The sequence below is a fragment of the Pongo pygmaeus genome, chromosome 15 (assembly GCF_028885625.2).
Source record: "Pongo pygmaeus isolate AG05252 chromosome 15, NHGRI_mPonPyg2-v2.0_pri, whole genome shotgun sequence".
NCBI classification, from domain to species: domain Eukaryota; kingdom Metazoa; phylum Chordata; class Mammalia; order Primates; family Hominidae; genus Pongo; species Pongo pygmaeus.
Genome location: NC_072388.2, coordinates 74509293 through 74527354, shown reverse-complemented (window position 1 = coordinate 74527354; position 18062 = coordinate 74509293). Strand labels below are relative to the sequence as shown.

General features: G+C 46.9%; 1 protein-coding gene across 2 annotated transcripts in view; it reads right to left on the bottom strand.

Moving 5' to 3' along the window:
• FLVCR2 (FLVCR choline and putative heme transporter 2) overlaps positions 1–15967 on the bottom strand; it is a 71461-nt gene extending 55494 nt beyond the window's left edge. Inside the window, exon 1 of one of the 2 annotated variants that reach the window (XM_054448015.2) lies at positions 14869–15967. In XM_054448015.2, coding sequence (XP_054303990.1) covers positions 14869–15537 — 669 coding nt within the window. In that variant the 5' untranslated portion in view covers positions 15538–15967. The remainder of the gene's footprint in view (positions 1–14868) is intronic. The other variant, XM_054448016.2, reaches the window with a different exon arrangement.
• Between the last annotated feature and the right edge of the window lie 2095 nt (positions 15968–18062).

Sequence of the window (18062 nt, the reverse complement as noted above, 5' to 3'; positions counted from 1 at the left end):
CACCCATGTGACCGCTCCTGCCATGTTATGATGCAGCAAGAAGGCCCTCACCAGATGCAGCCCCTCAATCATGGGTTTCCCAGCCTCCAGAACCATAAGCCAAATTAATTTCTGTTCAATGCGAATTACCCAGTCTGTGGTATTCTGTGATAGTAGCATAAAACTGACTAAGACAGAAAATTGATACCGTGAAGTAGTCTGATGCCATAACAAATACCTGAAAATGTGGAAGTGGTTTTTGAACTGGAAATGGGTAGAAGGTGGAAGAATTTGGAGGATCAGGAGAGAAAAGTCTGCCATGAATAAAGTATTAAGGGCAATTCTGGAGAGGGCTCAGATTAAGAAAGAACTTTAAGAAGGGCCTAAAGCTTCTCAGGGATTACTTAGGTGGTCCTAATCAGGATGTTGGTAGAAATATAGACAGTTATAGACAGTAAAGACCATTCTGATGAGGTGTCAGATGGGAATGAGGAACAAGGTATTGGGAACCGGAGTAAAAGCCATTCTTGTTATCTACTTGCAAAGAACTTGGCAGAATTCTGTCAGTGTCTTAGAAATTTGTGGAAGACAGAACTTAAGAGTGATGAACTAGGATATCTGGTGAAAGAAATTTCTAAGCAAAATATTGAAGGAGCTGTATTGCTACTTTAAAGCACATATAGTAAAACATGAGAGGAGAGAAACAACTAAAAGGTGGAATTTGTAATGAAAAAGCAGAACAGAAAGCTTTGGGAAATCTGAAGGCTGGCCATGTAGACTGAAAAGGTGTCCGCAGGAGAAAAACCAAGGGTGTGGCCAACCAATCATTTGCTAAAAATTTAGTACAGACAGAAGACAACCAGGCCTATTCATCAAGACAATGGGAGAAAAGCCCTGAAGACATTTCAGAGATTGTCTGCACAGGCTAGGGCCTTGAGGACAAGTGCTATGGTTTGGATATAATCTGAGTTTGTCCCCTCTTAAACTTATGTTGAAATTTTATCCCCAGTGGGGTGGTATTGGGAGGTGAGGCTTAGTGGGAGGCATTTGGATCATGAGGAAGGATCCCCCATGAGCTGATCTCATGGAAGCAGGTTCTCACTCTCGCAAGACTAGATTAGTTCCTGTAGAAATGGGTGAGTTCCCATGATGGTGGGTTGTTTTAAAGCCAAGAGATCCCTTGGGTTTGCCTCTTTGCACATGTCCACTTGCCCTTTGACCTTCTCTGTCATGTTATAATGTAGCATGAAAGCCACAACCCCCTGCAGGCTGCAGGCATGCCCTTGAATGTCCCAGCCTATAGAACAGTGAGGTAAATAAATCTTTTCTTTATAAATGACCCAGTTTCAGGTATTCTGTTATAACAACACAAAATGATCTAAGACAGACAATTTGTACCAAGGAGTGGGGTTGTGCCATAAAGATACCTAAAAATGCAGAAGCAGCTTTGGAACTGGGTAATGGGCAGAGGTTGGAGGAGTTTGAAGAAATAGGCTAGAAAACACCTGAATTGCTGTGAACAGGGCATTAAGGGTAATTTTGATGAGGGCTCAGAAAAAGACAAAAAGATGACGAAACGTTTGGAACTTCTCAGAGATGGGTTAGATGGTTATGACCAAAATGCTGATAGAAATATGGACAGTAAAGGCCATTCTGATGAAGGAAAGTAGTGTTAATTTGGAAACTAGAACAAAGGTCACCCATGTTATGCCATAGCAAAGAACTTGGCTGCATCGTGTCCATGCCTTAGGGCTTTATAAAATACCAAACTTAAAAGTGATAACCTAGGGCATCTGGCAGGAGAAATTTCTTTTCTTTTTCTTTTTAAAGATGGGGTTTCACCATGTTGGCCAGGCTAGTCTCGAACTCCTGACCTCAGGTGATCCGCCCACCTCGGCCTCCCAAAGTGCTGGGATTACAGGCATGAGCCACCATGCCCGGCCTAGGCAGAAGAAATTTCTAAGCAGCAAAATGCTCAAGACACAGTGTGGTTACTTTGACAGCTTACACACAGCAAAGGAGTGACCTAAAGGTGAAATGTGTAAGAAGCAGAGCATTAAAATTTAGAAAATTTGCAGCCTGGCCAAGTGGTAGAGAATGAAAGAACATTTTCAGAAGAGGAATCTAAGGGTGCAGCCAAGGGACCTTTTGCTAAAGAGATTAGTTCTGACAGAAGGGAGCCGGGTACTAACAGAACAATGGAAAAAAGGCCCTGAAAGTATTTCAAAAGTCTAAGGCCATTCCTCCTGTCACAGACCCAGAGGCCTAGGAGGACAGAATGGTGGGATACCACTGCCCTGAGCCACCTCAGGATGCTTCTCCTAGCTGCTCTGGCCAGAGCAGCCATGGCCCAATAGCCCCAGGTACAGCTTGGGCCACTGCTCTGGAGAGTGCAAGCTGTGGGTCTTGGTGGCATCCATGTTCACATAGTACTATTGTGCATGCATGTGGAATTCAAGAGTGGTGGGCATGGCAGCTTCCACCTAGATTTCAGATGATGTATCAGAAAGCCTGGGAGCAGGCCAGGCACAGTGGCTCATGCCTGAAATCCCAACTCTTTAGGAGGCTGAGGTGGGTGGATCACTTGAGTTCAGGAATTCAAGAGCAGCCTGGGCAAAATGGCAAGACCTCATCTCTACAAAACAAAAACAAAAACAAAACAAAATTAACCAGGTGCAGTGGTACATGCCTATAGTCCCAGCTACTTGGGAGGCTGAGGCTGGAAGATTGATTGAGCCTCAGAGGTCAAGGCTGCAGTGAGCTGTGATCACACCACTGCACTCCAGACTGGGTGACAGAGTGAGACTCTTTGTCAAAAAAAAAAAAAAAGAAAGAAAAAAAGGAATAAAGAAAAAAAGAGAGCCTTGGAACCCAGGCAGAAACCCGCCATGGGGCAAAGCCACCACAGACAGCCTCTGCTAAGGCAATGCCCAGCAGAAATGTGAGACCAGAGCAGAGGACTCTTCTGCAAAGAGTCTTCACTGGGACAATGCCTAGTGGAGCCACAAGAGCAGGGCCACTGCAAGGACCCTAAAATGTTAGAGTCACTGGCAGCACGTGACCTCAGCCTGGCTAAACTTCAGGCATTTGATTCCAACCTATGAGCACAGCCATGTGGGCTGTGTCCAGCAAAGCCATGGGGAAAGGGCTGCCTGAGGCATTGGGGAGCCATTCCTGGCACCAGTGTGCCCAGGATGCAAAACATCAATCCAAAGGAGATTATTCTGGAGGTTTAAGATTTAAAGTCTGCTGGCCAGGGCTTGGTGTGGCTCATGCCTGTAATCCAGGCAGTCTGAGAGGCCAAGGTGGTAGGATCACTTGAGTGCAGGAGTTCGAGACTGCTGTGGGCAACATGGTGAAACTCTGTCTCTACAAAAAAACACAAAAATTAGCTGAGTGTGGTGGCATGGCCTGTGGTCCCAGCTACTTGGTAGGCTGAGGTGGGAGGATCACTTGTGCCCAGGTGGCAGAAATTGCAGTGAGCCAAGAACTCACCACAGTAGTCCAGCCTTGGTGAAAGAGCAAGACCCTATGTTTGAATGGTAATTTTACCCAATGCCTGTGCAACCATTGTATATTGGAAGTAAACAACTTGTTTTAGAGTTTATAAGCTCGTACCTGGAAAGAATGTGCCTTGAGTTTCAGATGCAGTTTTGGACTTTGGACTTTTGAGTTGATGCTGAAACAAGTGTATTAGTCCATTCTCACATTGCTATGAAGGAATATTGGAGACTGGGTAATTGATAAAGAAAAGAGGTTTAATTTGCTCCCAGTTCTGCAGGCTGTATAGGAAGCATGATGCTGGCATCTGCTCGGGTTCTGGGAGGCCTCAGGAAACTTACACTCATGGAGGAAGGCAAAGGGGAAGCACACACATCACCCAGACAGAGTAGAAGCAAGAGAGAGAGGGAGGAGGTCCTGTACTCTTTAAACAACTATATCTCATAAGAACTCACTGTCATGAGAATAGCACCAAGGAGACAGTGCTAAACCATTCATGAGAACTTTACTCCCATGAGCCAATCACCTCCCACCAGGCCCCACCTCCAATACTGGGGACTGCAATTCAACATGAGATTTGGTGGGGACACAGACCCAAACCATATCAGCAAGTTAAGACTCTTGGGACTATAGAGATGGAATGACTGTATTTTGTATGTGAAAGGACATGAGTTTTGGGGGGCTAACAGCAGAATACTATGGTCTGGATATGATTTGAGTCTCTACCTATGAAAACTCATGTTGAAATTTGATTCTCAATAGAACAGTGTTGGGCAGTAGTGCCTGGTAGGAAGTGTTTGGGTCATGTGAGCAGATCCCCCATGAACAGCTTGGTGCTGATCTCACAGTAGTGAGTTGTCACCCTCATGAAACTGGATTGTTCTCAAGGGAATGGATTAGTTCCTAAGAGAGTGGGTTGTTATAAAGCTAGGATGTCCCTAGGTTATGCCTCTTCACATGCATCCACTTACCCTTTAACCTTCTCTGCATGTTAGGACACAGCACAGAAGCCCTTCCCAGAAGCCAGGGCCGTGCCCTTGAACTTTTCATTTTGCAGAACCATGAGCTGAATACATCTCTTTTCTTAGTTATTCAGTCTCAGGCATTATTATGGCAACACGAAATCGACTAAGACAGCAAGGTTTCCAGATAGTCACCATGGGACCTCAGCATTCACTGTCCAGAGCTGCCTCGGAACTCTGCTCCTTGCATTCTGGCACAGCATTCCTTGGCTACCCCAGTCATGGCTCAAGTGGTCCCAGGTGTGGCTTGATCTGCTTCTCTAGAAAGTACAAACTATAAACTTTGGTGGCATCCACATGGTGCTAATCTGCAGGCACATATAATGCAAGAGCTATGGGGCCATGGTGGCTTCCATCTAGATTTCAGAGAATGCCGTGAACAGCTTGGCGGCTCAGGCAGAGACTTGTGTCAGGGGCAGAGCCACTGCAGAGAGCCCCGACAAGGGTAATGCCTAGTGGAGCCATGGAAGTGTGGCTATCACCAAGACCCCAGAACTGTAGAGCTACCAGTGTGCAACACTGGCCTCAGAGAGTTGCAGGCAAGAGACTCCAACTGTGAGAGCTGCTGGGTGGACTGAGCCTAGCAAAGCTGTAAGGGCAGGGCTGCCTGAGGCTTTGGGGGACCAGTCCCTTCTCCAGTGTGCCCTTCTTTGACATAAAGTCAAAGAAGATTGTTCTCCAGCTTTAAGGCTTAATGTTGTTTTCCCTGTTGAGTTTTGGGACCAGTTACCCTTTTCTTCTTGCCTATTTCTCCTTTTTGGTATGTGTGAATGTCTATCCTATCCCTGTCCCACCATTGTATTTTGGAAGCATATAACTTGTTAGTTTTGGGGGGGTGTTTTTGAAACAGGGTCTGTCTCTCTGTCACCAAGGCTGGAGTGCAGTGGCATGTTCACGGTTCACTGCAGTCTTAACCTCCTGGGCTCAAGCGATTCTTGTACCTCAGCCTCCCAAGTAGCTGGCACTACAGGCATGTGCAACCATGCACAGCTTCTTTAAAAAAAAAAAATGTTGTCCAGGCTGGTTCTTGTTAATTTCACAGCTTCAGAGATGGAGAGGAATTTGTCTCATTATGAACTGTGCCTTGAGTCTCCCTCATATGTGATTTAGGTGAGACTCTAGAATTTGGGCATTTGAGTTGATGCTAGAACAAGTTAAGACTTTCAGGGATAGAATGAATGTGTTTTGTCCATGAGAAGGACATAAAATTCTGGGGTCCATGGAGAGAATACGATGAATGTGTCCCTTAAAGTTCATGTGTGGGGGGTCCAGGTGCAGTGGCTCACGCCTGTAATCCAAACATTTTGGGAGGCTGAGGCGGGGGGATCACTTGAGGTCAGGAGTTCAAGACCATCCTGGCCAACATGGTGAAACCCTATCTCTCCTAAAAATACAAAAATTATCTGGGCATGGCGACAGGTGCCTGTAATCCCAGCTACTCTGGAGGCTGAGGCAGAATTGCTTGAATCGGGAAGCGGAGGTTGCAGTGAGCCAAGATCCTGTCTGTGAACTCCAGCCTGGGTGGATAGAAAGAGACTCTGTCTCAAAACAAAAACAATAACAACAACAAAAGTTCATGTGTTGGAAATCTAATTCCCAATGTAACACTACTGAGACGTAAGACCTTTAAGAGGTGATTAGGTCATGAGGGCTCTACCTTCATGAATGGATCAATGTCATTAAAATGAGGGCGGGTTTGTCATAAAAGTCAGTTTGGCCCTCTCTTGTACTCTTTCTTGAACATGAGATGCCATCCACCATGTTATGACACAGCAAGAAGGCCATCACCAGATGCTGATCGCTTGGCCTTGGACTGCCCAGCCTCTCAAACTGTAAGCTAAATAAATTTCTGTTCATTACAAATTACCCAGTCTGTGGTATTCTGTGACAGCAGCATAAAACAAATTAAGGCATTTACTAAAACTAATTTCACCTTTTCTTTTTACTTAAAAAAAATTTACATCTTTAATGTGGCTACTAGAAAATTTAGTTACATGTGACTTGCATTTGTGGTCTGCATTATATTTCTATTGGACAGTGCTATATTAGACAGACAGCTGTGGTTTCTATAGAACTGGTTCTGTAAAGTGACTGTATTCACTTCTAAAAGCAAACTGATTCTTTCCTATTCTATTTCTACATTGCACTGTGCTATGAGCTACCCAAAGGTCCTGATGAAGTCCCATCACAACCTCCATCCTATAGGACTCTCACCTGGGTTAGGACCGATCTCAAATATCTTTTTTAGATCCTGCATCTATCTCGTCCAGTACCACCAAGGAAACAAGGTTTTCTTTTGACCCTTGCACAATAACAATGTGTGCATATCACTTAAAACCCCACATAGCTCATTTCCCCTTGAAACAATGCTACAAGTGTTGCTAAAAATTCCAGGCTGTTACTACCTGGGGGCAACTGGTCAGAGCATACCAAGAAAAGGGAAGGGCCTCAGTTGTATTCTCTAGGCTCATCTTCCCTCCCTCTCCCCAGCTCTGGATTCACTGGTTTCTTCCTGCTAGAGACTCCACCCTCATCTTCTTGACAATACAATGACTGTGCTAGGTTAGAAGAGGCAGAATCAGCCCTCTAGCAGCAACTTCAAAAAAGAAGACAAGTGCTAGGCCCTCAAACTCTAGACAAAACTGCTGGAAACTATCACCAATAACCCTGGAGACAGGGGAAAAATTAAATCCTCAGAATCTGCCTTTTCTTTTTTTTTTTTACATATATGCTTGATGCACAAGTAATACTGGCCTACTGAGAGTGGCTTTGAAGGTAGAACTGGGTTTAAATTTCTCTTTTACTACTCAGTAGTTATAGGACTCTGGATAAAGTTGCAAGATTTATCTGGATCTCAGTTCCCTCTCCTGCAATAATGGGGACAATTTCACCTACCTCACAGAGTTGCTGAAAGGATTAAGTTAAATAATGGATGAAAAAGTACCTTGCATAATAGTAGGTGTTTAATAGATATTAGCTTCCTTTACCTTCTTCAGCCTTTCCCATAGCAATTATGTAAAGAAAATGCTAAAAACCCCATGGAGAACTGAAAATAAATCCTCTAGCTGAAAATAAATCCTCTATGCTATGATCTGTTCAGTTGTTGTGTGTTTGTTTGTTTTTTAATATAATGTGAATCTTGGCTCCTGGCACAATTTTTTAAAACCTGGTATAGTATCTCTTCGAAGGCAAGGATTATCTTTGCAGCCCTAGCACACTGTCTTGCAAAAACTAGATAAATGCTTGTCGAAAGGAAGAATGTTGGATTTTAATGCAAGCAGAAGGTAATGCTCCTGTGGAGTACGTAAGAAGCATTTGAACAGAGAGGTCAGAATTACCGGAGTACAAGGGTTATGGTGATCTGTGTGGTCAGGGTCAAAGTGAGGTGACTACCTTCCTGCTAATAAAGATGAACAGAAGAGAAATTTGCTTTTAGAGAAGTTTTGTAAAGTTTCTGTTTTAAATGAAAAATTTCTAAATTAAAGGTTACATTTTCTAAATGAAATTAATAGGAGAAAATAGTCCAATGAGAAGAACTGGGATTTGTCAGGCCTCTGAGCCCAAGCTAAGCCATCATATCCTCTGTGACCTGCACATATACATCCAGATTGTCTGAAGCAATTGAAGATCCACAAAAGTGAAAATAGCCTTAACTGATGACATTCCACTATTGTAATTTGTTTCTGCCCCACCCTAACTGATCAATGTACTTTGTAATCTCCCCCATCCTTAAGAAGGTTCTTTGTAATTCTCCCCACCCTTGAGAATGTACTTTGTGAGATCCACCCACTGTCTGCAAAACATTGCTCCTAATGCCACCGCCTATCCCCAAACCTGTGAGAACTAATGATAATCCACCACCCTTTGCTGACTCCTTTTTCAGACTCAGCCCACCTGTACCCAGGTGAAATAAACAGCCTTGTTGCTCACACAAAGCCTGTTTGGTGGTCTCTTCACACGGACGCATGAGACATTTGGTGCCAAAGACCCAGGTCAGAGGGACTCCTTCAGGAGACCAGTCTGCTGTCCTCACCCTCACTCCGTGAAGAGATCCACCTACGACCTCGGGTCCTCAGACCAACCAGCCCAAGGAACATCTCACCAATTTCAATCGGGTAAGCGGTCTTTTCACTCTCTTCTCCAGCCTCTCTCGCTACCCTTCAATCTTCCTCTCTTGCTACCCATCAATCTCCCTGTCCTTCCAATTCCAGTTCTTTTTCCTCTCTAGTAGAGATAAAGGAGACACATTTTATCCGTGGACCCAAAACTCTGGCGCTGGTCACGGACTCAGGAAGGCAGCCTTCCCTTGGTGTTTAATCATTGCGGGGACGCCTGCCTGATTATTCACCCACACTCCATTGGTGTCTGACCACCGCGGGGACGCCTGCCTTGGTCATTCACCCACATTCCCTTGGTGGCAAGTCAATTGGGGGGACGCCTGCTTTGGCTGCTCACCCACATTGCAGCCCAGGGCTGCTCCCCATCCCCTTCTCTGTGTCTCTACCCTTCTCTTTAAACTTGCCTCCTTCACTATGGGCAACCTTCCACCCTCCATTCCTCCTCGTTCTCCCTTAGCCTGTGTTCTCAATAACTTAAAACCTCTTCAACTCACACGTGACCTAAAACTTAAATGCCTTATTTTCTTCTGCAATACCGCTTGGCCCCAATACAAACTCGACAGTAGTTCCAAGTGACCAGAGAATGGCACTTTCGATTTGTCCATCCTACAAGATCTAGATAATTTTTGTCAAAAAATGGGCAAATGGTCTGAGGTGCCTGACGTCTAGGCATTCTTTTACACATTAGTCCCTCCCTAGTCTCTGCTCCCATGCAACTCATCCCACATCTTTCTTCTTTCTCTCCTGTCTGTTCCTTCAGTCTCCACCTCAAGCTCTGAGTCCTTTGAATTCTCCTTTTCTACAGACTCATCTGACCTCTCCCCTTCTCCCCAGGCTGCTCCTCGCCAGGCCGAGCCAGGCCCCAATTCTTCCTCAGCCTCTGCTCCCCCACCCTGTAATCTTTCTATCACCTCCCCTCCTCACACCTGGTCTGGCTTACAGTTTCGTTCAGCGACTAGCCCTCCCCCACCTGCCCAACAATTTCCTCTTAAAGAGGTGGCTGGAGCTAAAGGCATAGTCAGGGTACATGTGCCTATCAGACCTTTCCCACATCAGCCAGCATTTAGGCTCTTTCTCGTCAGACCCCACTAAATATATACAGGAATTCCGATATCTAACTCTGTCCTACAATTTAACTTCTACCCTCTCCCCAGATGAATGGGAAAGAGTTTTTTCTCTAGCCCAATCTCATGCTGATAAGGCCGGCTTCATGAGCCAGACCTCCAGGAAGGCATTAGAGCAGTTTCCCGAGAAAATCCCCAATGGAACTATCAGGCAGATTCCCCAGGTATAGCTAGGTGAGATTACATGGTTTCCTGCCTAGTTGAAGGGCTTAAAAAGGCAGCTTACAAAGCTGTTAATTATGACAAACTTAAAGAAACTACCCAAGGTAAAGACGAAAACCCAGCCCAGTTCATGGCCTGCTTAGCAGCAACCCTTAGACGCTTTACCGCCCTAGGGCCAGAAGGCCACTTTATTCTTAATATGCATTTTATCACCCAGTCAGCTCCTGCTATTAGAAAAAAGCTTCAAAAATTGGAATCCGGCCCTCAAACCCCACAACAGGAATTAATCAACCTTGCCTTCAAGGTGTACAGTAATAGAGAGGAGGTAGCCAGACAGCAACGCATTTCTGAGTTACAGCTACTTGCCTCTGCTGTAAGACAGCCCACAACCACGTCTCCAGCATACAAAAACTAACATCCAAGCCACAGCTCCCAGGGGCACCTTCAAAACATCCTTGTGGACCTTGCTTCAAATGCCAAAACCTGGCCACTGGGCCTCAGAATGCCCGCAGCCTGGGATTCCTCCTAAGCCGTGCAGTCTGTGCGGGCCCCCAGTGGAGGTCGGACTGTCCGACTCACATCGCCGCCGCTCCTAAAGCCCCTGGAGCCCAAACCCAATGTTCCTTGGCCGACTCCTTCCCAGATCTCCTCGGCTTAGCAGCTGAAGACTGATGCTGCCCGATAGCCTCGGAAGCCCCCTGGACCGTCACGGACACTGAGCTTCCGGTAACTCTTACAGTGGAGGGTAAGTCCGTCCCCTTCTTAATCAATATAGAGGCTACCAACTCCACATTACCTTCTTTTCAAGGGCCTGTTTCCCTTGCCTCCGTAACTGTTGTGGGTATTGACAGCCAGGCTTCTAAACCTCTTAAAACTCCCCAACTCTGGTGCCAACTTGGACAACATTCTTTGATGCACTCCTTTTTAGTTATCCCCACCTGCCCAGTTCCCTTATTAGGTCGAGGCATTTTAACTAAATTATCTGCTTCCCTGACTATTCCTAGGCTACAGCCACACCTCATTCCTGACCTTTTCCCCAGTTCAAAGCCTCCTTCGCATCCTCCTCTCGTATCCCCTCACCTTAACCCACAAGTATGGGATACCTCTACTTTCTGCCTGGCAACCGATCACGCGCCCATTACTATCCCATTAAAACCTAATCACTCTTACCCACTCAACGCCAATATCCCATCCCACAGCATGCTTTAAAAGGATTAAAGCCTGTTATCACTCACTTGTTACAGCATGGCCATTTAAAGCCTATAAACTCTCCTTATAATTCCCCCATTTTACCTGTCCAAAAACCAGACAAGCCTTACAGGTTGGTTCAGGATCTGTGCCTTATCAACCAAATTGTCTCGTCTATCCAGTCCATGGTGCCAAAGCCATATACTCTCCTATCCTCAATGCTTCCCTCCACAACCCCTCCGTAACCCATTATTCTGCTCTGGATCTCAAACATGGTTTCTTTACTATTCCTTTGCACCCTTCCTCCCAGCCTCTCTTTGCTTTCACTTGGACTGACCCTGACACCCATCAGCCTCAGCAACTTACCTGGGCTGTACTGCTGCAAGGCTTCAGGGACAGCCCCCATTACTTCAATCAAGCTCAAATTTCTTCTTCATCCATTACCTATCTCGGCATAATTCTTCATGAAAACAACATGCTCTCCCTGCTGATCGTGTCCAGCTAATCTCCCAAACCCCAACACCTTCTACAAAACAACTTCTTTTCCTTCCTAGGCACGGTTAGGTACTTCCGCCTTTGGATACCTAGTTTCACCATCCTGACTAAACCATTATATAACCTCACAAAAGCAAACCTAGCTGACCCCATAGATCCTAAATCCTTTTGCCACTCCTCTTTCCGTTCCTTAAAAACAGACCTAGAAGCTGCCCCCACACAAGATCTCCCTAATTCATCCCAACCCTTTTCATAACACACAGCCAAAGTACAGGGCTGTGAGGTCAAAATTCTTACACAAGAGCCAGGACCGCACCCTGTAGCCTTTCTGTCCAAACAACTTGACCTTACTGTTTTAGGCTGGCCATCATGTCTCCGTGTGGCAGCGGCCGCCACCACCTTAATACTTCTAGAGGCCCTCAAAATCACAAACTATGCTCAACTCACTCTCTACAGTTCTCATAACTTCCAAAATCTATTTTCTTCCTCACACCTTATGCATATACTTTCTGCCCCCCTCCACTACCTCTCAGCAAGCCAAACTCATTGCCTTAACTCGAGCCCTCACTCTTGCAAAGGGACTACACGTCAATATTTATACTGACTCTAAATATGCCTTCCATATCCTACACCACCATGCTGTTATATGGACTAAAAGAGGTTTCCTCACTACGCAAGGGTCCTCCAGCATTAACGCCTCCTTAATAAAAACTCTTCTCAAGGCCGCTTTACTTCCAAAGGAAGCTGGAGTCATACACTGCAAGGGCCACCAAAAGGCATCAGATCCCATCACTCAGGGCAATGCTTATGCTGATAAGGTAGCTAAAGAAGCAGCTAGCATTACAACTTCTGTCCCTCATGGCCAGTTTTTCTCCTTCTCGTTGGTCACTCCCACTTACTCTCCCACTGAAACTTCAACCTACCAATCTCTTCCCACACAAGGCAAATGGTTCTTGGACCAAGGAAAATATCTCCTTTCAGCCTCACAGGCCCATTCTATTCTGTTGTCATTTCATAACCTCTTCCATGTAGGTTCCCACCTCTTAGAACCTCTCATTTCCTTTCCATCATGGAAATCTATCCTCAAGGAAATCACTTCTCAGTGTTCCACCTGCTATTCTACTACTCCTCAGGGATTGTTCAGGCCCCCTCCCTTCCCTACACATCAAGCTTGGGGATTTGCCCCCACCCAGGATTGGCACATTGACTTTACTCACATGCCCCGAGTCAGGAAACTAAAATACCTCTTGGTCTGGGTAGACATTTTCACTGGATGGGTAGAGGCCTTTCTCACAGGGTCTGAGAAGGCCACTGCGGTCATTTCTTCCCTTCTGTCAGACATAATTCCTCGGTTTGGCCTTCCTACCTCTATATAGTCCAATAACGGACCGGCCTTTACTAGTGGAATCACCCAAGCAGTTTCTCAGGCTCTTGGTATTCAGTAAAACCTTCATACCCCTTACCGTCCTCAATCTTCAGGAAAGGTAGAATGGACTAACGGTCTTTTAAAAATGCACCTCACCAAGCTCAGCTTCAAACTTAAAAAAGAGGACTCTGTCAACAATAAAGCCCAAAAACTCACCAAACAAGTAATTATGCTAAATCCCCTTGGACCCCTTTGGACACTCTCTAATTAGATGTCCTAGGTCCTCCCAATTCTTAGTCCTTTAATACCTGTTTTTCTCCTTCTCTCATTCAGACCTTGTGTCTTCCATTTAGTTTCTCAATTCATACAAAACCGCATCCAGGCCATCACCAATCATTCTATACCACCAATGTTTGTTCTAACAACCCCACAGTATCACCCCTTACCCCAAAACCTTTCTTCAGCTGAATCTCTCCCACTGTAGGTTCCCACGCTGCCCCAATCCCGCTCGAAGCAGTCCTGAGAAACATCTCCCATTATCTCTCCATACCACCCCCAAAATTTTTTGCTGCTCCAACACTTCACTATTTTGTTTTGCTTTTCTTATTAATATAAGAAGACAGGAATGTCAGGCCTCTGAGCCCAAGCTAAGCCATCATATCCCCTGTGACCTGCATGTATACATCCAGATTGCCTGAAGCAACTGAAGATCCACAGAAGACGTGAAAATAGCCTTAACTGATGACATTCCACCATTGTGATTTGTTTGTGCCCCACCCTAACTGATCAATGTACTTTGTAATTTCCCCCACCCTTAAGAAGGTTCTTTGTAATTCTCCCCACCCTTGAGAATGTACTTTGAGATCCACCCCCGTCCGAAAAACATTGCTCCCAACTCCACCACCTATCGCAAAACCTATAAGAACTAATGATAATCCACCACCCTTTGCTGACTCCTTTTTCAGACTCAGCCCTCCTGCACCTAGGTGAAATAAACAGCCTTGTTGCTCACACAAAGCCTGTTTGGTGCTCTCTTCACACGGACGTGTGAGACAGGATTACCAATCCTTTGTTAAACACACAGCCAGGACTGTACGTGCTTGGAAAGATGCGAGACTGGGAGGCAGTGGTCTGGCTAAAGGACGTTTGCTTTAAATATTCCCATAAATATTTGCTTCGAGTATTTGGAGACGGCATTCAGGTTCACATCCTGCCCAGATTTCTGGATCATAACCACATTGAGATGCAAAGAATTTGAGCTTCTCCTTCCAATAAGAAGGAAAGAGAAAAAGATTAAGACATGTACTACCCTTTCTAGGCCTTGGAAACTCAGAGCGAGATTTCTACTCCATCCTGCTGGACTTGGCTCTAAATCCCAGGCAAGGAGTTTGGCACAAAGCACTTTTCCCACTGTCCTGGCTTCAGCTGTGTATAAAACAAGGTAAAAACAGTGCCAAACACCACCAGGCATGGCTTTGCAATTCTATGCAGTAGAGCAGATACTGCACTCTAGGAAAGCTGGTTGGTCCAACTGAAAACACTGCCAAGTTCTGATGACACCAGAATAGTCTGATGCCCAGGGGCTGCTGCCAGACAGAGAAGAGCATTCCTGAAGTTACAGGTCTAAGTTGGTGGGCTGACACAGATTCAAGAGCCACACAGCAAAGGTATAGTATGTTCTAGAAGCATGCTTTTGGCTGGGGCAAGAGCAACTGTGGATGAAAGAGCAGGTCCCCCTGCTTTTGTTTCCTGCCTCTCTTACAGCATCACAATCACTGCCTGTCACACCCAGTCACTGTCACCCAGAGTCACAAACACTGTTGGACAATCAGCAAATTATAGCCTACCACACCCAATAGTTAGGTGCAATCTAACACACGCCCCTGGGAACATTCACAAACTGTTCTACCTACCTGATTGCCAAAGACAGCCACGGAGCAGGCTGTTGAAACCTCATTAGCCCCGAACCAGACGGAAGCGATGCGGGAGGGCATGCCCAGGATGAAAACCTGGGCCACAGAGCAGATCAGCTGGCCCACCACGGTGACCGGAAAGAGATGCGGCTTCAAGCTGCCCAGCTTCACCCAGGCCCCCAGGCAGTTGAGAGCCGAGCCGGTGAGGGCAATGGTGCGCAGGCCGAACTTCTCCAGCAGCCAAGCCACCGGCAGGAGCAGAGGGATGTATGTCAGCATGTAGCACATGGACAGCCAGTCAATGGCAAAGGCACTGACACCGTAGAAGTGCATGAAGATGTTATTGATGGAGCCGTACTGGATCCACTGAAAGGCGTTGCACATGGAGTAGCAGCTAAACACCAGGACCACGGCCCAACGGCGCCTGCTCACCTTGATCACGCTGAGGTCCTCGGGGTCCGAGCTACTGGGGTGAGCCAAGCCACTGGGTTGGGCTAAGGCACTGGGGTGGGCCGAACTGCTGGGGTGGACAGAGACGCTGGGGTTGATGGAGACGCTGGGATGGACCGAGACGCTGGGATGGACCGAGACGCTGGGGTCCGCTTGGAGTGCGGACTCCGGCGCAGGGGTGTCATCGCGCTCTTCCTTGTTGGGACCTTCATTCACCATGGCCACAGTCTCCTCTGGAATCCTGGAGAAGTGGTGAGGACTCCGGCAGTCTTAAGGGACAGTGGCTTCCGCTGGTCTCTTAGAGTAAAGGACACTTGCCTATTCCAGAAGAAACAGAGACTCGAGGCTGCGTAAAAGCCTCAAGTGGGGCTTCCTGTGCTCACCCCCAAGCTCCTGCTCCCACTTTTGCTTGGGGCTCTCTGTTGCCACCCGCGGCGATCGCTGGCCCAAGGCCGGCCGCACAAGCCGCAGCCGGCTCCGGACCGCTCCTGCCTTGGGTCTCCCCACGAGGCGTTCCTTGTGCAGGAAAAGTTCTCTCCTTGCGCAGCCACTTCGCCCTCAGAGTCCTCTCCGGGGCCAGCTTGGGGCCTCGCCCCGTCGGGCACACGTGACCGCCCCGCCCCCGTCCTGGCTGGCTTCCTCCGCCCCCCCGCCCCCACCACCACTCCACCCCCCACCCGGTGCCTCTTGCCTTCTCGAGCCCGGTCCTCCGGGCAGCGCAGTTGTTTCGCCACAGCTTGCGGGATGCATTCCTCCCCCACGCCCCGGGCGCCATGGAAACCGCCCGGTTAACCCCCACCCTTTGCACTGCCCCTCAAATTCATTTGCCACCCGCTATCAGCGGACCCTGCAAGAAGATCCGCCTTTCCGAGGTAATCCCCAAAATAGAGCGTCCCCGGTGCCTGTCCGCATGCCCTGCGCGCGTGCACCAAAGCCCGGCGCCACCTAAGTGTCCTGGGGAATTCAAGAGGGATTCCCCAACTTTCTCCCCCTTGGCTTAAGCTCCCAGCCCTTTGCTGAACTAAAGAGAGATTTGTAGATTTCCCGGGCTGGTTGCGCTCCTGGGTTAAAGGGGAGTTGCAGAAAACTCGCTTTACTCGCTTCTTTCCCTACGGACGTGGTTTTGTCTTAGGGAGGTTAGATTTGAACCTGTTATGTGGGGCTATTTTTCCTGATGGATTCTGGGCGAAGACCCTAGGGTGGAGGGGAGGGAAAGGGGAGTTTGAAGAAGCTGAAGAAGCTGTCCGCGGTTGTGTGATGGAACGCTTAGCACAGAGCTGGCTCCCGGCTTGGTCTTGGAAGCAGTCTTTGAACTCAAGCAGCCCTAGTCTGCCACCTGCCGGTCCTAGCCCATTTCAAAGGGCAAACCCTCGACTCTTTGCACTGATCCTATCCTTGGCGAGGGATCCTGGTAAGGAGCCCAAATTCTCCCTGAGTTCAAACACCAGCTTAGCTACAACGAGGTGTCGCTGTAGAACAAGGAATTCCACCTCTCTGCGCTTCAGTTTCTTCATCTGTAAAATGGGAATGATGAAATAATAGTGCCTACTACCTCACCGTGTTGTTCTGAGACTTGAATGAATTAATACACGAATGCACTTAGAAAATTCCTGCCACGTAGTAAACATTCCGTGAGTGCTGGCTATCCTAGCAAAAAGCCAACATTTGCTTTACAGTGCTAAACAAATTGAATCCTTTAGCTCATTTATGCATCACAAGAATTCTGTGATAAAGTTACTATTGCTGGCCTGCATTTTATAGGTAAGAAAACCGAGACTCAGAGAAGTGAAGTAACTTCTTCCTGAAGGTCCCAGCTGGTAAGAAGAGCCATAATTCTCGTTCAAGTCTGTAATCATTCAAGCTGTAGCCTAGCTATTCAAGCACAGTCTGTGGATAGCAGCGTGGGCACCTGTGGGAGCTTTTTAGAAGGCCAGAATCCCCTCCAGTGTTAAGGCCTTAAAAAACAAAACAACAACAACAAAACAACCAAGAAGGTTGCCAGGCCCAACCTAGACCCACTGAATTGAAAGCTGCATTTTAACAAGATGCCCAGGAGATTCATTTGTTTGCACATTAAATTTTGAGAGCTACTGGGCATCACTGCTTCTTTATTTATTTTTTTTCTTTGTTAAACTTCAGACCAGAAGATGAATAACTTGAAGCTCTGGGAAGTGGCTCTCCATTTTGTCCGCACATTAGAATCATATGAAGAAACTTGATATCCCAAGTGTTCGGGCAACACTCCAGATAGCGATCTCCGAGGGTGCACCTGAACATCTGCATGTCTCAAGCTCCGCTGGTCATCCCAATGTGCAGCCAAGTTAGAACCACTGATTCCCAGGAGAGAACTAGATTCAAACGATCACTCCCTGCTTGAAGACACCTACTTTCTGGTAGAAACTATAGAGTCTTGGATTATAATGAAATATTTGAAGAGGGAGTTCAGACTCAGATCTAAGAATTTCTACAGTAATTTAACATCTCGTGTTGTCACTATTCCCCCTGTGTTTCCCATCATTCTCCAGGGAGCACAGAACTCTGTTCTTTTAGAAGGCCTTCTGAGACCTCTCACTGCTTCTTTTCCCTCGGTCATCATGGGCCTCTTCCAAAACTCTTCAGAATATATTCTTAACTTCACTTTACAGATAAGGAAACTGAGGCCTGGAGAGGCGGGGGCGTTACTCAGCGTCCTATAGCGAAACAGCATCAGAACAAGCAGCAATAAAATGAGTGCTCCTTCCACG